Here is a 23,478-nt window from a genome sequence, read left to right on the forward strand (position 1 = left end):
GGGACAGTACACCAAGCAATAACAAATAAGCATAATTCTATGCATGACAGACACAAAGAGCTTCAATGACTTTGGTCAAGGTCACAGCAGAATTGTAGGTTGGATTCTCTAGCTCATGCTATTTTCAACAAACAGAACACCTATTTTGTCAGTAAATAATGCAGTTTGCTGCTAAAAAAAAAAAGGCACTGCTTATTGCTTTTGTGACTTTACAAACTATTTGCATATATTTAGCATACTTGTGTTGGCATACTAAGACCTTCATACCAGTGTTCTACTACCAAAAATGCTTCTGCTACTTACCTCAATAATAGAACAGTGCTAGGGTTGATCCTACTAAAACAATGCCAACATTATTGTAGCCTAAGTTTTTATCTTCCTTTGAAAAAAAAAAGGAAAATAAGCTGATAGAATGTGTAATTCCTGGTACAGATTGCTGTGTGTCCTGCAGATATTAGATCAGGACACAGCATCTGCTTCTTGGCCTATTATCTGTACTAGATGTGATTTTCTAAAAATCAAGAGAAATCATACTCCACAACATCAGAAATACAATCGCTGAAGGACAACGGTGTCCTGCTGAGGTAAACTGACTGCGTCAGCTGCTCTTCTGCCTCCCAGCACACAAGGAACAAGGAAGGCAACTGATGTGATCTGCTTGCAAGGAGAAAGAACCACTCTAAAAGCAGTATTATTAAGAATTATCATGCACATTTTTTGTTAAATCCTTGTAGGCTTGGGAAAGGAAGAAAATTGATGCAGAAGGCATTACTGAGAGCTGACAAGTATCAAGGTGTTCAATTAACTAAATGTAACATATAATTTGCCTTTGAACACCTTGGAAAGAATCTACTGCAAAAGACTGCAATTTAACATCAAAGTTTAACAGTCGGTTACCATTTTAGAAGCTCATTAGTCTGAAGGTGTATCATGATTTTCTAAAAAGATGAATGATTAAAAACAGAGTCAAAAAGAAAAGACATTTGGACATGAATACTTGATCTGAAATCTCTGTTCAATTTTAGGGAATGCTGTATCTCTGATTTCAGACTGCGAGAAGCTTTGCCAATTACATCCACTGCATTCTTTTTAGTACAAAATAATAAGAGGTGACCTTTAACTCAAGGAATTAGAACATCAAGTATTTCTTTCTGAAATGCAGTGAACATATACCTTTTTTTAATCAGAAGGCTATTACTTAATGTAAGTATTTTGCAAAGTTGTTTTCCACATGTACTAACTGACTGCCCAGAAAATGCATAGTCCAGCTCCTGAACTGGTCATAAGGTCACATATATATTCTGGACAATTGTTAGGTTGAGCCAATTAGAGTGTCTTCAAACTGGTAAATTCGGGTTACTCAATAACAACAAAGAATGCAGTGACTGAAGAACACGGAATAAAGATTAATGGCATCTGTAGCCAGCAAAAGCAAGTCTGAAGCTTTATGGCTTCAAAACAGCACCTGCACCAGAGTACACTCCACATTCTTCCACCTCACGGCAAGCCCAGCAGTTGGTGAGGCACATGTTACGTTTCTCCCTCAGGTGTATTGTAGACAACCATTGAATTCAAAACAAAGCAACTGACCCTGCTGGCACAATTTATTATAACCAAAATACCTTCCATGCTCTGTTGTACTTTTTGCCAGAGTTGACCAAGGGAGCAGCTTCTCTCCTTTAGAATTCATGTCTTACATCCCGTATGTACTAGAGAGGTGACAGCCAAAAAAGGGAAAATATGCTCAGCCAAAATCCTCTTCTTCCCTCAAGCAGCATTAAGTCTACATAAAATTATTCAATTTAACTTTTATACAGCAGCTAAAGAAACAACGCATTTTGACTCTTTGATGCTTTGTTTCACTAAGAAAGTACCCAGACCATATGGGACTGCTAAAACACAGACTGGCTCATGGCTCTTTTTGTAAACTAAGACAAGGTACTCCTTCTAGGTGTCTCTTGTGTTTACCAAAAAGATAATAGATTTTACAGATAATAATAAGGCACTGGCTAAAGTCTTATTAAAAAAAATGACACTTTGATATCACAGAACTCTTAACTCCTAAATAATTTATCAAGAGTTATTCAATCAGCACCCCTTCATGGATTTTTTGTGGCAGAAGCTAACAACTTATGAGATCACCAGGTTACTGGCTGAACCATATAGGTATTGACAGCTGACTTACAAAGTTTTAAAGATTTGTAGTCACATTTCTGTTCAACTGTTTACTCTACTGTGAAGTGACCAAAAGCTCACTACTTTAAAACCCTGACCTTTCTATCATTCCTAGTCTGCTGTTGGGTGTTTCCTATGAAAGAAATACCCAACCAAAGATAAAAGGATTTAAAGATAAAAGAAATAAAATCAAAGTTCAGCTGCTGTGCTCAAGCAGCAAGACACAAGTATTTCATCATATCCTAAAATGGATATGCACATGTTAGCGATGCCTTGGGTAATAATAACTAATTTTTGCTTTAAAGGAATACGCTCTTCTTGAGAGGTATGGTATACAGTTCAAGGATTCAAGGTCATTCCCAAGGTGGAAAGGTAAAATCCTAAAAAAACAAAAATTAAAAACAGAGGGCCAGTCAAGCTGGTTTCCCTGGAGGCTGGGAGGATCATCCATCCACACCTGGAGAAAATGTATCTGGACAAAATGCCACAACAGCATGGCAAAAGGCAGGAATGCAGCAATACAAAGGGAGCAGAACCTCTGGAGAACAGGTTTACTGCCTAGCTCACTCCTGTATGGCTAGCAAAAGCTCCTTCAGCATCTTAATGAGCTAGTGAGTGTCCTAATGTTCAGTCTAGTAGTCCACTAAATTCCAGCTCAAGTTTTTGCATATTTTACGCACTACTAAGTAAAATCTGCTTTGCACTTTCAATCTGTGTATACCTTGCTTGTAGGATCTCTTTGCACCTGTTGGAGATGCATGAACAATCTGCTACAAAAGAGGGATCACAGCACTACAGGCAAGAAAACTGAAGCAGAGGTGTAGTAAGTGAAAGCCCTTGGATTGCACAGCTGCTTGTGGAAAAGCCAATTTTAGAATTCCAGCCTCATAGAAAATCCTGATCTTTGAAAAATTAAGTTCATTTATCCAGTCCTAAACATAACTTTCAAGTCCCAGGTTTTTAAAATCTTTCTGCCTTGTGCTCCAAAACTGCCTACAACTCCAGGTATTTTTAATACAGTCAGTGTATGAGACAAACAAATGCTATGGAACTACATTAGTATCTACTCAAGTTTATAAATATTAAGATATTCTTCAACATGACCAATGGCCTACTTTATAATGTCATCAAACAAAATAAGCACTGGTGAACAATGTATCATTGCACTCCTATCATTGCACACAATCTTGAAGTCTAGCATACCTGAATATGAATCCCATCCACAGTTTCACATTAAGTGAATACTTTTTTTACACTTTCAACTGACCACGTTTGTCATAGAAGACTACATTAACACTAATATTACAAAACCTTCTGTTCTGCAGTTACAGATTTAATAATTCTTGTTTATGTATTAGAATAGGTTTTATTGTTTTAAAGACAGCATGCACTGTTTTTTACTACTATTTTCACATTTTAAGTAGATGTTTGCAAGTCAAAGTTATTCAAAATAACTAGTTAATTCATGGAATAAATAAAATTTTTACAAACAACACCCAAAATAAAAAAAAAATTAAAAAAACAAAACATTGCAAAACCAATTTCCAGGCCTGTATATACAATTCCTGATACCAAGACTTAAATTTGTACTCACGGCTTGTGCCAACAACTTAGCATGATTTGCATGATTACACAGGCAGATGCAATCATTTTAGCCTCATCATCAAAGGATTTTAAGTTAATGAAAGCCCACTGGCTTCCGCAGATTCTGCACCAGGTTTCAAACCGGGTTGTAGCCCCACAGCACTGACACCCTCTTATTTCTGTGTGTTCTTCTCCTGTTCAGGAACCTGCTACTCTGGAATGTTTGGAGTACTTTTTACCTCCATTGCACCTTCCCAGTGATTAGGGACTAGTCCCTTTTGCTGTCAAGCTTGGCAACAGAAGATGCATTTATGCCCTGTGTCACAAGCACTGTACACGGAGTACAGTACAGAGACTTTATGTTTAGTGCCAGGCTGTTCCAACCAGCCTGAGGTAAGACTGTTAAGCACAGTGCCTGCACACACCTGGCAGGAACACAGCTGCACTGACCTCACCAGACAGGACACTTGGAGGTCTCATCACAAAACCAACATTTAATATATATTCCCCTCTGCATGTGAAACCATGGAGAGTCTTACCTCAGGCTTCTCCACTTGAGGCAGGGAGTACACAGGGAAAACAAGCCAGCTAGCACCATGTAGTTCCTGCCTGGGCAGTGTTCTCAGCACAAGCTGTCAGCACAGTCAGCATCCATCAAAACTGAACAGTTTGGCTTAAACTGCTCTATCAACACATGAAGGCATCATCTTCATCTGAGCACTAGCCTTTAGAAGTGTTTAGCTCCCTCTTGTCCTCGCTAGAAATTACTACATTTATTAGTACTTCAGTATCATATATATAAGTGTTATTCTTGGACATCACTGTGCTGAGTAGTGTGCAAACACAATTCAAAGACAACCCCTGACCCAGAAGCTTGCAACCTAAATAATTCAAAATACTTTCCAATTCACATTGCACTGATGCCTAAAATGTTCAATTAATATACTTCAATTCAGTGAACCACTCTTGTGGAAGAAAGCCACAGGAATCTTGTCAGTGGTTCCATTTATCACAGAACAAGGCTTAGAAACAAATATTTGATGTCAATCTGGTTTAGAGAAAAAACAACTGCAAGTAGACTCATGTTCTACCTTCTCAATCAGAAGTGTTCTAGAGTTATCAGCCTGAGCTCTGAACTAATATAATATCACTGTTTTGGGGAACATAAGTGTAAATGAAGATACACACCAATACTTACTACTTTTAAGTGATGTTGCAAATCACTTACTATCTCAAGAACAGTTACAGTAAAAACTCTACCTGATTTTGAAATTTTCAAGAAAAATCTACACAAGTAAGAAAAATCTGTTATTGAGACAAAAAATTAAAAGGTTAAAATAAATTAAAAGGAAAATAAAGAACATATAAAATATTGAAAAAGCACCTCCTCATGTTTCCTGCCATAAAACCACTAAATCCCTTGAACTGGGCAATTCCACAACACTATCTATATCCTCATACTGACCTCATAAATTGGAATGAGGACTGAATCCAGTCTATTTCCAATAGAAGCCACTCTTCAATATCTAAAGCTGGATTTCAATCACCATAATGGGAGCTTATTCACAATGAAGTGATAATCATGGTTTATACTCCTCACTTGGCCCAAGAAGCAAAAGAAAACCAGCAGAAAAGCTTGAATTAACACTTCAGATGCACTCTTCAGAGATGTTAAACAATTGGATCAAAAAATTCTTTTTTGAAGTGACAAGACATTGATTTTTGCTTCAGTATGGCTCTAGTTTATAAGGATTGCTTTTGGTGTACTATGGCAAATACTGTTTACTCATTTTGAAGCAAAATATTCTGAATAGTTTAAAATACTAGCCAAAAGAGGGAGGAAAAATTTAATTATCACATCTAAAAATAAAAGGATCAAAATAGATAACATTGGATTCAGTAATGAAATGATAAAAAAATTCCATAAATTGCTCTGTTATCTGAAAGAATTTGGACAGCATACAACTATTCTTGCTGACCAGAACAAAGACTGTTCTCCTAATTATATTTTACAGATTCAAGATTAATAATAATAATAAAAAAAATATAGTCCTTGAAAGCAGGTAAGTACTGCCCTGCAATTATTTTCATTCTTTTCAGACTTTTCTGTTTAGAGAAATAGTTTTCACTTTGCTCACCATTTTTGAACTAAATATGAGCTTTTCCACTTCATTCTATTCTACAATTGATATACATATAAGTCCTTTGTAAATAAAAGGAATTTAACCTAAGAAAAGTTTTCATGCTCTAGTTAATCTGAAAGACAAATATTTTTTTCTTTCATTCAGCAAGCAGATTTTTTAAAATTGTTTTTTAACTTTTTGTCTGCTGCACTCCCTTACTCAAAGTTGGATCTGGTATTTTTGGACTACAGAAATACTGATCTCCTCTGGTTTGACAAATTTTTGTAAAAGTATTACTATATCCAGTGACACTTCATCAGTTATTGCCACTTTCTGTATTTATAGGGATAATTCTAATAACCTAAAAATACTGAAGAGCATTCTTACTTATATTCCTAAATTTCTTTTGCTGAGAATACACAAACAGCATTTTCAAAGGGAAGGAAAATATAAATTTAAAAGAACAGCAAACTCTATAGGCATTAGAACAGGTGCATCTACTTCCTCCCCTAAGTACACAAAAATGTTTTGTTTTCAAGCAGCAAAAGACCACATTATTTAGCTATTAATCCTTCTGGATTCACCTAGAAAAGGAATATTTTATTTAGATTGGTTGCTTTCTTTTGGATCTGGTTTATGCATGTCAGACACTCACCAGTGTACCTCAGGGAATAGATTCCCTTGCTGCCTTCATTGTATGATAAAGTAATGGATCTGATGGTCTGTTTCTACCTTTTGCAAGAAAAATGCAGCCACATGGTTACATGCAGTTTTAGTTATTAATTGCTTTGAAACGTAAATATAATAAAACAGTAACCTAACACTGAAAGTTATGCTACACTCAGTGTGCAAAACCAGGAATTAAGACTAGTAGGCAGAGAATCATTCGTTCACAGCACAGGTGCAAGTCAGGATGATGACAGGTCATCATTGCTTATTGTTGTTTTGAATATTTAACTTTTAAAGTTTGTCACCACTGAAGAAACCTGACTGCCAGTAGCACATTCCAGTTTCAGTGAGCTGTGAGCCAAGGGAAGGTAAAGAACCATGATAAACAGCCAGCACTGTCCATACACAAACACTATTTGATCTGTTGACAGTCATGAGACCAAAAAAACAAAAATAATATCCCATTGCCTCTGACCTTCTGAGCCTAAAAATAGCCTTAAAATTAAACAGCCAGGCTTGATTTGTTGGTGGTAGGTTTTGTTTGCTTGTTTGTTGGGGCTTTTGTGGGATTTTTTGGTTTTGGTTTTTTTGTTTGTTTGTTTGGTTTTTAACTAAGAATTTTCATACTAGCACTGCAGAGAATGAAAAAAGCCTTTTCCATTAGAAGGTGGCCTTGTGAACATGCAATGTACAATGTCAGATATGTTCCCCTAGACAAGCAGAGAACTGAAATACATTCTGAGAGGAAATTAGATAGCTAAGAAACATTTTTTCCTTCATGAATTACAACTGAAAGTATCAGTGTATCCACTAGCTTGTATCAAATGAATCCTTAACATTTGCCTCCCAGTTGTCATGTGTGAGTTGCTTACTGGAAACTGGTAATGGTATCGCATTTCCAAGAAATAAGGCAGACATTTTTTGTAGAAAACAAAAATGAGCAGAAATCAGAAAAAAAAATTCACCATCACATGCAGATGGGATTTTGCGTATGTGTGTGTTTTTCGTTTGTTTTCGCTAAAACAAGAAGAGAACACAGAGCAGGAACTGACAAGAGGGAGAAATGCTGACTAAAACAAACTGCTTAAGCTGAACTGACTCCATTGCCAGAAGTTAAAGAGACAAACAAACAGAACAACAAATGATGCCAAAAGAGTGCTCTGTGCAGCAGAAGAAAAATCCAGTTCTGTTCTCAGTTCTCTGCAAATCCACAGAAATGCCAGGCATGTGATATGGTCTGTTCTGGACATAGACTGGTGTTATGTGGGCATTTATGGTTCATACTGCTGGGTACAAAGGCACATTACACCCATGTGTGTATTCAGAAGACAGTATTGTTTCTTCCTTTACATAAAAAAACCCAAAACAGATCATAAAGAGTGGTTACTTTGCACAACCTAGAAAAGCAGTCCACTTCTCACAGGAGAGACACTCAGTAAAAACAAACTTTTCTATTTTAACTTATATAAACATCTGATGTTCATGCACACATCTATTTTCAGTAACAACATAGGTAAAAGAAACTGCAAAAATTAATCTGCTTGTAGGGTTCACAACTCAAATATGAAACTAACATACTCATAAGTGTTCTAGATAATATGCCTCAGGGATGTTATAAACACAAATAACTTTTGAGTTAGATCTGATAAAAATTTTAGATTGTCATTATGAAGCCTACACATGACAAACAGCAATATACTGCTACTGGCAATAAGAAGGCAGATGTTGAAACCTATGCAATGCAGTCTTCCCCTCAAAACAGATATTATGTACACAGCAACACTTCATGATTTCCCCACCTTTACCTTCCCAATTCCCCCATCTACATTACTCTGCCCTAGCAATCCATTTGTACTCAGCTGGCTGCCCACCACCATTACCCATACCACAATCTGCCCTCACACATGACTTTAAACTGCAATAGTGGAAAATACATTGCTCACCAACCCAAAGAGTCACTTGCTATAATTAGCATTCTGGGAGCTAATTATACAGTCATTAAGGCACTGAGAAAGACATGTCCTGACTTAGTTCAGTGTATATCAAGTGATCAGTCAGATGACCATTAATGCAGTGAAGCCTTTACTCAGGCAATCAACTTGCCCAGCTCAACCCATGACCTGTCTCCACAGCTATCTTTTGAGAGATGGATAATGATGCTTCCTCACTATGAAATGTCGGGCTTCAAATCTCCCTTCCTATTCCCAGGATCGTACGCAATAATAAAAACCTAACTTTGAATAGAACAACAATCTGAATATCAGACTGTCATTCAGCAGCAACAGCTTCTGCTGAGCACACACAACTCCACAATAAAGGACATTGCCTACTGTGATTTCCCTCTTCACTGAGAACATGGAACAGAATGAGAATCTTTCCTCTCCATCTTAATATTTTAATCTATTCTATCTGATCACCATTATCTTGTTCCAATTTGGATGATCAGTTAAATTATTTAATACACCAAAGAAATATTCCTAATGCAAAATCTTATGTAATGCTACCATGTAACAGAAATTACAGCATGGTGCTAGAGTGATGCAAAGAAACAGTTATCACCATGAAATTTTATTAATATAAATCACCCTTTATCAAACCAAGGCTACCAGGCTGCTGCCTAATTCCTAATTTCTGTTAGATGTATCAAAATTCATTATGTTTTCATGTAAAGTATCAAGCAGAATAGAAAACACTAATGATAGAATTTACTTTCAGGATAATTTTGTGTACATAAAATAGTCTACTTAGAAAAAAAATTCCCTTGAGTTAAAACTAAGAAAAAAATCAAGAGCAGCTGGGAAAAAGTATACCTTATTTGTGTTAACTAAATTTTTATATTGCTTATATCTAAGCAATTCAAAGCCATAAAGACCTTGGGAGATATCTTCTGAGGACTGTGATCTCTACACAGAACAGAAATGATTCAGTGGCCATGTTCGTCCTTTCCCATGATAAATGGCTATTGCATCTGCCTCCAACTATGTGAAAAAGGGATGTTTGACTTCAGATGGTAGACTATTAAGAAGATTCCAATGTGTGGGGTTTTGAAGTTTTCTTTTGAGAACTTTTTCTTACCACATACTTCTACATGGGCTATGGATCTCAATGGCTTTGATGGGCTGACTAGTAACTGGAATCCAGGGCCAGTATCACTTGCTTGGCAAAACAATTACATATCCCACCAATGGAAAACTGGAGGCAAAACACACAAAACTGGCTGTGCAACTAGCATGAATGATGTAAGCATCTAATTCTGAAAGCCAAAATACATTTCTTTTAATGTTTCTGAAACATAAAATTATCTTCATTAATTTTAAAAAAATATGAATCTTGGACTGAGATTATGCTAATTAGGCAATTATGCTAGATATACATTAACCTAGTATTCATTTCTATATTTTACTTGCTTCTAGTTGCATTGCGTTATGCTTCAGTTTTAGAGGAGTCTCTGGCTATTCAGCCTGCTGTCCAAACTATTATTGTTTATTCAAGGACAGCAACCGCAAATTAAAATGGGGAAAATCCAATCTAACTTTGCAGAGAGTTGAAAAAAATTCAGCTTTTTGCAACCCTGACTTCTGCGTACCTAACCAAATAATCTTCTTCCCACGACAACAGTAATGCAGAAGCATGTCACCTTCTAAACATAAATAAGCAAACTAAGAAAATCAAAACTTTATGAGAGTGTTGTGTTCACTTCCCCTGACAGGAAAATGGGAGAGATGGTCATTGTTTCTTTTATTTTTAGTATTATTTATATACTATACATTCTCATCCTGCAACCTGTGTACTAACAAACAAGTATGTTTTACAGACATTTATCAGATGTAGCAAATATTTTTCAGTAATTTTCACTGAGTTGTACTAGCATATTTTGAATGCACATGTATAAAAAAGTTGATAAAAAATTATTATTTATCATCATTGCCACCATCATCAGCATCACCATCATCATCATCAACCAGTTATATGTAACGATGGTAGCAATGGATGCTGAAGTTATTCAGAGTCACTTCAAAAGCAACAGTTTGGGAAACGCCTGAGCGGACACTTAAGAATTCCTGAGCAACAATTGTATTGAAAGAAAACTGGTGGGAAGAGTAGTGAAGAATATGAGATAAAGAAGAGAGACTTAACTGAAGCCAGTTATATCTGAAATAGGAACGTGCTTATGAAAATACAGCTACTATAGATGGAGTCAAAATCTAGAATACTCCTCCACTGCCACTATGGTGAATACACTGAAACTGTAATATGTCATTCTCAACATAGTACTTTCAGAATATTCTTAAACTATTAGTCTAGCTGTAATATGAGGAAACAATATTGATACAAAGAAATTTTAACAATAAAACTACAAAAACATGATTTCAACAGTCATTTTATAAGATCAGATGTTTTTCTTATAAAAAGTTGAAAAGGAATGAAAGAAGTAACTTAAAAAAGCATAAGGGTGTTTGATTTAACTGCTGACTTTAATCATCTAGCTGTCACAAGGACCTCCTCTAACTGACTCTAAAATGGACAGACATGGAAAGGAATAGAAAAAATAAAATGGCCAACAAAGAGCAGCAGAAATGCCTTATATATGTTGACAATTTTCCGGCTTAAGGAAGGAGAAATCAATTCCAGGATCTAAGAGCTGTCCGAGGCATTAGATCTTTATAGAGAATCATTCTAATTGTCTTCTTAACCTATCTCATATTCCTACACAATCCTATCCAATCAGAAACCCATTTCTTGTTTTGTTAAAGCTATGTTTGATAAATTCAATTTAAAGTTGTCAGCACTGATAACCATTTATTCTGCAGCTACACTGAAGTCTGTAGTAAAGGGAGGTTGGAAAAGTAGTTGTAAATCTGACTCTCAAAAGCATTTCTGATTTTCATTGGAAGAAAGAGTTATATTACTGTAACTGCTCTGCCTGTTCCCCTTTACCGACCTTGCCAACTCCTAAACTGCATTCTGCACTCTATTTTTTTTCAGCACAATAAAACTCAAATTACACATCCCCCACCAAGCATTTTCACTGGCTATTTTTTCTACCTTATCCTCACCACATTTATCTTACAAAGAAAATAAATTAAAATTGGTATAAATGAAGAATATTAGCAACTACTCTTAAAGGCATTTTGTGGTATCTGTCCACTGTGTTAAATATATCAACACACTGAAATCAAATTTTTGTGTTATAGTAAACAGTGGGGCACAGACATCTTTGCAGAAGTCCTTCAGATTAAGAGGCAAATCACTTCTGACAAGGTCTGTCGCAGAATACAATCCAACCAACACTCAAATTACCAAGAACTAGGGAGCTCCATTCTAAAAAATGTTTAGGTCCCCTGAATTCAAAGTTTAAGAAATAAAACAGACATGAAAAACAGAAACAAAAAGAACTGAACAAAAAAAACCAACCTTACCTTTCACAAGCTCGGACAGTCCATGCAGCAATTATCCATAATGAGATACTAAAAACCAACAGTACAGTTCCTGGACATATTGTCATTAGAGTCTTCATAACAAAACGGGTATTGAAGTTTATCTTATTTAATGCTCCAATGCTTCTAGATGAGGCATCAGTGAAAAGTTTGCTATGCAAAAGCATAACTCTGGCAATAAGATATAGTCTTAAGAACATTGGTATAGATAAAATAATATCCACATCAGCTGTTGTTGTGGATGGAGCGTAAGAAAAGGCGAGCCGGGCTGTCCATGTGAATGTGTAATTCCCAGGTATGGGATGTATAGCACACACCAGTATTTCCAAGCAGATAAAGAAAATACGTTCATAAGTCATGGCTATTCTCCAGTCATCTGCTCCATTGTCCACCATGAACAACTGAAATAATAAAATACAAGGTTAACTTTAGTACATCATGTAAAAAATTGTTATCATTCCATTTTAAATTACCATAGTTTGCTATGCTGCCAAAGACCAGTAAAAAAAAAAAGCCATCTCAGAGAATGACATTATTCCATCACTATGAAAGGAAACATAACCGATTAAGAAAAAAACCAATTTTTTAATACAGTGTTTTTAAAACTGCACATGAAACTGAATTTTCATTCATTATTAACTAAGAATTCCTCATATTTTTAAAAATTATATTATTTTATTTTAAAAGAAGTCTGGACACATTAAGCCTTGTCCATTCAAAATCAATCATTTAAATTCATAACATAGAGAAGTATATAACTGTTTCTAAGTTAGATAACTCACTGTTTCTGAATAGATAACTAAATTATAAATTAAAAATACTTTTTAGTATTCCTGTTAAGCTTTGACCAAGGTGATAATATACCTTCTGTAGAAGTATCCAAGCATTCTTCAAGGCACCAATTTTAATCAATGTAAGATATTACATGAGAAAGTGCACAAAGACTTAAGATGTCTCTTGGTGAAAATATGAAAAATAATAGTCACCAAATATCAGAGTAGCCCAAGCAGCCAAGTGATGTCCACTAGTAGCTGAAAATTAAATGCACTTGTTGGCTGTAGTACAAACAAGGCCTTCAATTTGCCACCCAGGAACAAAGGTACTAAAACATTTCACATTGTTCAGCAAATTATGCACCTGATGAATTAATAAATAAACAACTAATCAAGCAGTTCTTGTCACTATTTGAGTGTAGAGATATGCAAGACCTTGCAAACAGACTTTTTTTAGGGGAACATTACCCATATGTATGAAGAAGATTCAATTCCAGACAGAGGATCTCCCCATAATTTCAACTACATTTTGAATCTAAACAAGGTTATTCAGTAAACAGGTAAAAGGAAACAAATAATTTTGTAGAATTTTAAAAATTACATTATTCAAAAATAATGGGTGAGAAGGCAAAGTACATCCCTAATGTAAGAAAGGTATTTTTGGCAAACTAAACACTATATACACAACAAAAACTCATTCAACCGCACTGCTCTTTGCCCCCTTCCTTCTTTCAAAAGTTTAAAAATACAAGCTTGATTTCCCTGTATGTGTTTTTAGTGATCAAAAAAACCACTCTACATCCTCCCCACAATACCTTCACTTTGTCTTCCATAAAAATGCTCTATTGAAACTGCTTGAGAAGTGATAATCACAAATTAACTTCATTGTGGTTGATCTGATGCTAGAAGAAATAAAGAAGTTAACTACAGTAAGGAACACAACAAACCAAAAAAAAAAAAAAAGCCAAAAATTTCTGTCTTTGTGGACCTGTCTTTTATCTCTTATGTTCTTTCTCTCCATCTTACTACACTGGGTGTTGGTGACAAGGTTTTGGCTCTGGGGATGGCTGCAGGGATGGAGTCAGCAAGAAGCAGTCAGGGCTGCTCTGCAATGTACCCACTGCAGGACACATCTGCGCTCACCAGTGAAGCAGGTGCTTCTGTAAAAGCATAGTTAAGAAAGGGAAAAAATGTGAGAAAGAACACTGGAAATTCTAAGGTCAGAGAAGAATAGGAAGGAAGGGCTACAGGCGTGGAACAGAGAGGAGTTCATGGGGAGGAAGCACCATGATAAAGGAGGCAATTCGCTGAAGCCCATGGAGATGACCCCTCCAGAGCAAGCTGGATATTTGCGGAAGAAATGCTCACTTGTAGAGAGCTCACACTGCAGCACATTCTCCTTAGAAGAACTAATGTTCACATAAGTCCCATGCTGGAGCAGATTTATCCTGAAGGGCTGCAGACCGTGGAGAGGACCCACCCAGCTGCACAGAAGTGTGAGGAGAAAGGAGTGACAGGGAGGAACCATTGTGGACAGACTGCCATTCTCCATGTCCCCTGCACCACTCACGGAGAAGATACAGGAGTTGGGAGTGAAGATGTTGAGCCTGAGGATGGGGGGTGGGGCAGCATAATTCTTGCCATCCTATTCTGTTTTTAAATGTCAATAAAGTAAATTTTCCCCAAGTTTGTGCCTGTTTTGCCAGTGCCAGTAACTTGCAAGGAACCTCCCCATCTTTATTTCAACTCACAAACTTTTTTGTCTTATCTTCTTTCCTTGTGCTGTTGAAGAGGGAGAACAAAAAGCATAGCTGGATGGGAGTCTGACAGCTGGCCAAGGTAAATCCACCACATTTACAGACAGTTCTTATCTCCATTGCAATATTATTGAAAACAAAGTTGTACATCTGTTGAATTAAGCTAAAGAAACATTCCATGAATTCAATGTATGCACCATGAGCAAATAGTTTCTTTTATGTGTGGTCACTCTACAAGCTAAAGATACTAGATACATTAATTGATACTAGAAGGCCAATTTATGTCTGTCTGTATGCCTGTCTTACCAAAATAGTCCAGGTTTGCACTTAGAAAATGCACTATTTCATGTGAAGGTCAAAACTTTCAAATTACTGTAAAACTCTGGTGCATTTGATTCTTGTGATTAGCCTGAAAATGCTGTCAGTTGGATCACAGAAGTGTTACATCAGTCATCAAGAAATCTAGATATTTAGAACACCCAGAATATAGATTAATAATAACCAGCCTGACTGAAAAAAAAATATATATAAATAATATCAGATCTCGCAAATGCTGTGTGGGTTTACAAAGAAAAGAATAAATTTACAACTGATTTAAATATTTCAATCGTAAGATACATATCAAATACATATCAAAGTGGTAGTGCTATGAGGTTTCAAAATCTGCAATGGTCTTTTCCCCTCCTTTTTAACATATGCTTTTCACAGATTTCAAAAATAATTCTATATGGAGAAAGGCAATTCAAGAAAAAATATACCTTCAGTATTGATTCAATTTAAAAGATGACAATAGAAGAATGTTGAATGAAACACAGGCATAAAAATTTGATCTTCCCATTTTCATAGCTGATAATGTTATTTTATGACTGAATTTTTAAAAAACATTGAGATGCCATTATGGAATATATACTTGATAACACAGTCACCTGTCAGCAGAAAAAAACCTAGCATGCAACATAGAGGGAAATTTCTCTGCAGTTCTCAGTGGGATGAGTCAGGCTTATGAACACAGAAGATCCTTATCAACCTCCCATGGACTTAGCTGTGGCAATTTCTTCTCAGAAAACTATTCTTTTAAAGTAATAATATCTTAAGCTGTCATATAATGAGATTTAGGATGTAAAAACATGAAAGGTAGAAAATAGCAGAAGTCACAAAGACGCAGATCTAGTAAAAAAATTTCTATTTCATAACAATATTAACATTTCAAAATCACATTTATGAGGATGACATCATTACAGTTCCTTGTCTAGGTTCAAACCATGATGGATATCAAACGCTCCAGAATGTGAACAGGCCTCAACGACACATTGAATAACAATTAAGTTTGGACATTAAAAAAAGACATAGAAATTAGTACAGGATTCCATGTACACTTTATATACTTGCAATTATGCAGTCTAGTTAATGCAAGCTTCACTTCTAATTTGGAAGATACAGAGGTATGTACATTTCCACTCCAGAAAGTGAGGAATATAAATGAAGGGAGAAGAGAAAGGACAGCTGAAAAGCACAATTCAAAGGGTATGTATGCACACCCTTGAATGATTCCAGTCAATCTGGCTGTAATAACCATGCATTCATTTCAAGATACTACTCCTCATCTGAACGAAGAATGACACTAGGAATAAAAAAAGAATGTAATAAAAGAGTGATCAAACCTTACTGTAGATTTGAGTCCTGCACTTCACAGAGAAGGACAAACTTCAGTGAAGGTCACATATGCTATGCCTATTCATTATTTTCAATTTTTTTGTAATTATTCAGAGTTAAATCCAATGTAAGTACTTCATCAGTGTACTGCAAGGTTCTCCAAATACAGAACTCTCATATACTTTTACTATGTCTCCACTTCGTGTGAAAAATTCAGAAGTTATTTTCACCTGGAATTATGTAATGTATTTCCAACATGTGGTATGTGAATGTAAGACACAGAATCAATCTTTAACTTCAAATAAACCTGATATTTGTAATGCCCCACTTTAAAACCATAAAAAATGAATATGACAGGTATGTGTGTATTTACATAGCTCTTGTGTGTTACACAGTCACATTCATGTAACACCAGATGAAAAAAACAGAAAGGCATTCTAAACAGACAGATTGAACGCAATGACAAATTGGATCAGAGACTCTCTGAAGAACAGAAACAAAAGGAGAGAAGTTAATTTTCTAAATGTTGGTGAATGCAAAGAAAAAGGAAGGTATTCATGTTTTAGAAATGTCTTTACAGTCAAAATAATAAATCTGAGAACTGTTACCACTAACCTGTAACCACTACTACTGTGGGGTTACATTAATGCAAGAGTAAAAGGGAAGCAACAAACAGTGATAAAGTGGCATCAGTTGTAGTGCTGGAAGCATTCCTTGGAGAAAGGAAATCAACTTTACTCACAAGCAAATTGTTGCAATTTTTAAATTTAAGAACCCAAATTAAAAATTGTTAAATATTGGAGTCACTTAAATCTTACAAAAGAACTGATACTACCATGATTTAGAATAGCAAAATACAGCCTCTGGGATTGATGACTTACCAGAATTTTTGGCCCAATATTTTTCTACAGTGCGTACTACACAAAATATATTTTACACAATCAAAAAAAGAAGAATATTATGGTAGATGAAGAAGATACTCTTTTTGTCCCACTGCTCCAAAAAGTCAAGTTACTGTCCCACAGCACCTTATTATTTAAAACCATTTTCATATCACGACGGGAGATTGCCACCTTAAGCCTTTAAGAACAGTTGCCTCTAATTAGGAGCTGGAAATTACTTTCTCACATCATCAGAAGGCATGTAATCAAATAGTCTGCAAGTTACCCAAATGCCTGTTGACCTTGGAGAGCCTACAAGAGTTCCTGGAAGCTGCTGTACTCCTCATCCTAAGTACAATCCCCCAGATCCGACATGTTAGTGGGTTTAATACATATGTAAAGTCATGAGGCATCAAACTCCTTCTGCACATACAAAGCATAGAAGACAAATAGTATGTGTTCTCACAAAATGACATGAGGGATTTGCTATCTTATATTTGCCCGAATGTTTCCCACACCCAGAATTAAAACCAAACTTTCTAGTAGGTCACTAGAAATTGATCCACAAGGTCTAGCTGTTTACCAAATGAAACATGCTTAGTTCATTCAAATGAGGAAGCCAGACTGCTCTATTACTTATACATGTATGCATGAATACACACACATATTCCCCTCACAACTATAAACCTCCCAATTTAAACAGAAGAGTTGAAAAATTTGGTACCTAGTTTCAGAGAAAAAAAACAAACCAAAAACTATTATTTGCATAGCACATTTAAATTTGATGCCTCTGTGCAAAATTAGTTTTTAATAATTATTATATTTTGCATGTATGCAAAGCAAATTTCATGTCAATGTGTCCTGGTGGATAAACAGGGCCAAAATACTTCTCTCAAATACTGCACTTAAATGTAACGCACCATCTCAAAATAAGGAAGGGATGCAGAAAAGAGGTTCAGATCATTTATAGTCTTTATAAATTATATTTTCAGAAGTGCAGTATCAAAATTTCACTTTAAAATACATCTGAGCAGTACATTTTGGTTACTCTGACAGGTCACCACAACAATTTCAAAACACAGATGTGTGTTAAACAATGCTCTTACCAGGTTCGTCTGCGTCCTTTTTTTAATATCTATCCCTCAGATCATTATTTTTTTTAAATTGAGACTTTTTAGAAAGAAAGGAATTTAGAATCAATAAAGAACATAGGGTTAAATTCTGCATGAGCACACGAAGTTAAATTCCACCTACCCATATTTCCCTTCTGGTTTAATCCACATGCTGACAGTATTCTTTTTAGCTTTCTCTCTCTAAAGATATTCAGAAGCATTCCTCAATATTTTTAAATGGTACTGTACAGATTTTCAGCTGTACTCTTCATCCCAAACTATGAAGCAGCTTAACACCCCCTCCTCCCCACAACAGCCTACAATGCCAAAAGACCATTATAGCACTAGCAACTGCTGGGACGTACATAATTTCTTTTCGTATAGGTCTCTCCATATACATATATGTGCTCTAGGCACCCAAAGAAGGTGAGACACCCCTGATAATGTTGTCACTTACTATGCACGTAATAGTATTAAGAATTGAAATCCAAGGACTAAAAATGAAAAAAAAATAGAAAAGACATTACAAGGTATCATGATTCTTTCCCAATGATACAGAGAAGAACCCTCTGAAAAAAGCGTAATTATGGATTGAGCTAAGAAGTCATCAAAAGTTTATAAATATATTTTAAAAATTAAAGTAATTGGATAATGAGCTTACTATTAATAATAGATTGTAAACAAAATGAATACAAAAACTTTTTTTTCAACTTTCATTATTAAACAGATATTTCACAAGACAATTTCCTAGCATAATTCTGTTTGGAGTCTTCCTTGAACAATCACAGCTGAGCTTCCTCAGATCTGTAATCAACAGAGCGATATTTAGTTACATGAATTTTTATGAACCTTTGAACAAATCAGAGCACCATAAATAAAAGTCCACCACTCAAGGTGATTATATTCGAGATATTCAGCAGAATTACCACTATGTGACTCAACTGAATTGACTAAAACAGAAGTTTCTACTTGCCAATGTCTATGAAAAGCATCCCTCCATTTAAGAATATTCTTAATTTAATAGCTATTTCATTATAACAATGTTTCAGATTCCACCCCTGTGCTGCTTAAAACAATCAAAATAATCTCCTTAAGTTACCACATGTAGAAATCTTCTATCCAGCATCAGAAGTTACCAAAAACTCTTGTGCCTGGCTTTGAGAATCAATAATGTCCTCCAGGCAGATACAGAAAGCAGCACAAATTAACAAAGCTCTGAACATCACTGATGTGGAAGAAGGATGACAGAGAAAGGAAAAAACCTAGGGGAGTGGTTGATACACCTGAAGGCCGTGCTGCCATTCAGTGAGACCTTGATAAGCTAGAGAGTTGGGAGAAACCTAAGGAGGCAAGAGTGGGGTGTTGCACCTGGGGATGCATAACCCCAAGTACCAGCACAGGTTGGGGGCTGACCTAATGGAGAGCAGCTCTGTGGAGAAGAATCTGGGAGTCTTCACGAATGACAAGCTGACCGTGAGCCAGCAGTGCCCTTGTGGTCTGAAGGGCTAATGGGATCCTGGGGTGCATCAGGAAGAGCACTGCCAGCAGGTCAAGAGGGAGGTGGTCCTGCTCCTCTACTTCGTCCTAGGGAGGTCACTCCTGGAGTGCTCTGTCAGTTCTGGGCTCCTCAGCACAAGCAGACAAGCAGCTACTATTGGAGAAGGTCCAGAGGAGACCACAAAGTGCTGATGGGTCTCGAGCATCTCTAAGGACTGAGGAAGGTTATTTGGATGTAGCCAGCCCTTAAGAAACCTACCAGAAATCTCAGCTAGCCACACTACATCTTGTTCTGAGTTCTGCTTCCAACAGCTGCCAACTGCACTGCACTGTGCTTTTGCTGGCCCGCTCTGGCACACTCTCCCTGCTAAAAGAGTGCACAAAAACTGTGCCAGCTTTATTACATCTAAAAGGGAGAGTTGTAAAGTAAATGGATTGCTTAGGTATACTTTCACAAATTTAGAAAAATGACCACACTGAACAACAATCATGCTAATAAAATAACCTCTAACAACAATAACCTCAAGAATTTCTTCTGGTCTTTTAGGTCTGCTTGAACTGCTACACTGAACTTGGTAGTACAAGGATGGAAACACTGATACCAAGGTAAGGGATGATTTTAGCTTTGCATTGGAGCAACAGTTCCAAAACTTTGCATATGAAGAACACAGCACATCTTCCTATAAAATAACTATTTTTGTAGTGTTATTTTGCAGAACTAATTTTTATAATATATATATATTTCAAGAAACAGAACAGTCTGTGCTATGTTTTTCTCCATTTCAAGTACCTGAGAAATGTAATTCTACATTTTGCAGATGCAAAAGTCATTGGGAAGAAATCTACATTTCAATATATTTATGTTATTAATTTTAAATAATTATTTTGCAATTTTTCATTTAGGATTTGTTTTTCTTTAGTACTAAAAAGAATTTATTCTATGGATAACTGCACAAAGGAAACACCATCTCTCAAAACAACTGCCATCTCCAACTGCAAGAGAAGCCTCACTCTCTTCAGGGATGATCAGCTTCATCACTACTACCTAAACTGGAACCAATTTTTTTAAATGGACGTATTTTCTGAAGAAACTGGTAATATTTTTGCAGGGAATACAGAAGTTAAAGAAGAAACACTAAATCTGAGGCTAAGTAAGATGAGCTAACTCATTCATTCTGCCAAAGGAGCACAACAGTGATTCTAAAATATGAAATTGTTTTCAGGAAATGATGGGTACATCGTATACAAAAGAATCTGTCTTCTCAGTTACTCCCCTAGTGTTTACAGTAATTTCACGAATACAAGCCACACTGTTTTGACCAAAATTTTGCTCTCATACCGTGAAAGCGGCTAATATTCAGGTGCGGCCAATATGTGAATAATTTTCTGACATTTTCAACCCTGGGAGTGCAAACCAAGTCAGTGCAAACTGCAAAGTCGAGCTCCTGCCAGTAAAACCCTGCATTTACGTGGTTGTTACAAATTGTTACTCTGTTGCGCGGCAGGTGGAGCTGCTCTGTGTAGGCAGCACAGGGGGTGGGGAAGGCGGGGCAGCTCTTTTGTGCTGGCCCCACGACTTGGGGGAGGCAGGGACAGCTCTCTCCGTTGGGCCCCGCGGCTCGGAGGAGGCAGGGGCAGCTCTTTTCTGCTGGCCCCACGGCTCGGGGGAAGGCGGACAGCTCTCTCCGCTTGGCCCCGCGGCTTGGGGGGCTCCCGTCCCCGCATGCCGTCGCCGCAGGAGCAGGCAGGCTACATCCCCGGCTCCTATCGCCGCTGCAGGTGCCGGCGGGCTCTGTGCCCCCCTGCCGCCGCGGGGCAGCGCCAGGCCGGGGTGACCGAGCCCAGCGGTGGCGGCGGCGGCGGCCGGCCCCGAGTGGCTCCGCCAAGCGGCAGCGCCGAGCTGGGCCACCTAGCCCTGTCGGCAGCCCCGAGCCCTCATGGCCCGAGCCGAGCCAGTAAACCCCGCCCTGCCGCGGTTCTGTTACTAATTGGCAACTTTGCTGCATGCGGGTCCTCCCTGCGAACACAGAGCGGCTTATACTCAGGTGCGGCTTATTTATGGACAAAAAACGAAATGTTTGCCAACACCCGGCGATGCGGCTTATACTCAGTGCGGCTTGTATTCGTGAATTTACTGTACTTATTACATAAATACTTCAGGTATATGAGAAAGTTTGAATGGTGGGGTTTTTTTAAATTTATTACATTTTCATTTAAATGACAGTGGGTGAGTACACATCAGCACCACAGGAATCATGAAGTCCCTGTAAGTATTTCTGCTATCTCAAAAACACAGTTTAACCCAGAATTTCATTGAAGTGTAAGTGAAAAACAACTACAAATAAAGAAATAAAAAATCCAAGTATTGTCCTAAAGCATGACTACTAAAATAAGGGAAAGTATATTGTGCAGAAGGAAAAGCAGAATGGAGTTAAAAGTATTTGCATATTTAAAAATCTTAATAAACATAGTTACACACTAACTTCAAGTGTTAAGAGGTATTTGGTCTTACTCAAATGCCTCTGTAATTCACCTTGGCAAGTATCATTTTGAGGGGACAGCAATAAAGAAGTTATGTACTTAATATTTTTTCTTCTTGAAAGCCTAAAGGAGGTTTCTGGCTAAACCATATGGCAGATGAAGTCTTCAAACTGCTTCAAAGATCAACTGAAAGTATCTTTAAGTAGAGCAGTTTTCAACATCAGGTTAAATAAACACAGTTTCTTTAGAGGCATTTACTTGTATTTCTTAAAAGGTAGAATACCTTTTTACTTCATCAGTACTAATTATGAGTGTACCCGTTTCCTTGTGGAAAAAAATTTTCTTAGCCTACATCTTAGTACCCAAAGCTCTTTTTGCTGTCCAATAATTATTTGAATGTCACAGCTTCATCAAATCTGTCTGGTTTACAGCAGCTCTTGTGTAAAAGATGCTCTGTTCTCAAAGCAACTTGTCTTTTTAATATCTCTGGCAACTAAGGACTTCGATCATGTTTTCAGTCAATCCTCTTATTATCCACAATTTAAACATAAAATTGCTGTTCAAAATGTTTCAGAAAGTTTTATTTTCACAACTCATATGTTCAATGGGACATAGCAGAGTAACAAAAATTCTGATGTTCAGCAGCTAACATAGGATGTTCCCAGTCACAACACATATAGGCATAGGTGAAATGAAAGGACTATTAATTTTGGATTAGCTGACATCTCTTATTACAAGCTGTGTATTAAAAATTACCTGTCTCCTCTTTTCCTTCTGAATGCCCTCTTTTCCTTCTCAATGGCAGGGGAGAAGAGACTTGCCAGCCGACAGCCATGCTGCTAAATTCTTATCTGACTCTGCTGCATCCCATTCTGTTGCTGGGAGGTAGACAGATGTCTATTCATATACAGCTGCTCATAAAGAGAACCAAACATTTTCCTATCTGACCACTGCATCTAAAAATCAAACTGACCATGGGTAGTTTTATATCAATATCTTTTTAAAGCATGGTGCCATTACACTGTCTTAAAACTATACTGAAACTGAACTGAATACATCAGGTCTAGCAATTGCCCATCATAGCACAAAAAGTTTTAATTATTCTAAACTATCCTACTGCAAAAAATACAACAGATGCAAACAATTGGCTTTTACCATGAAACCTAATCCTGAATAAGGGCAAAAGAATGGGGGTGTCTCAGAGTGAACACATTTACCCATGGCACCATTCAGATAAGCATCATGTTGTGTAGCAGCTGCCATAGGGTACCTTCTCAGTTATACCTGAATTTGGATGGATGAGAATTTCTGCTTTATCAGCCCACTTCTTATGTA

General features: G+C 36.9%; 1 protein-coding gene across 2 annotated transcripts in view; it reads right to left on the reverse strand.

The window, feature by feature from the left end:
* The window catches only part of KCNN2 (potassium calcium-activated channel subfamily N member 2), a 71,940-nt gene that overhangs the window by 37,601 nt on the left and 10,861 nt on the right, over positions 1 to 23,478 (reverse strand). For both annotated transcript variants that reach the window (XM_033084871.2, XM_033084870.2), the window contains exon 4: positions 11,972 to 12,390. In XM_033084871.2, the coding sequence (XP_032940762.1) occupies positions 11,972 to 12,390 (419 nt within the window). The remainder of the gene's footprint in view (positions 1 to 11,971; positions 12,391 to 23,478) is intronic.

This window comes from Catharus ustulatus, chromosome Z (genome assembly GCF_009819885.2).
Source record: "Catharus ustulatus isolate bCatUst1 chromosome Z, bCatUst1.pri.v2, whole genome shotgun sequence".
Taxonomy (NCBI): Eukaryota; Metazoa; Chordata; class Aves; order Passeriformes; family Turdidae; genus Catharus; species Catharus ustulatus.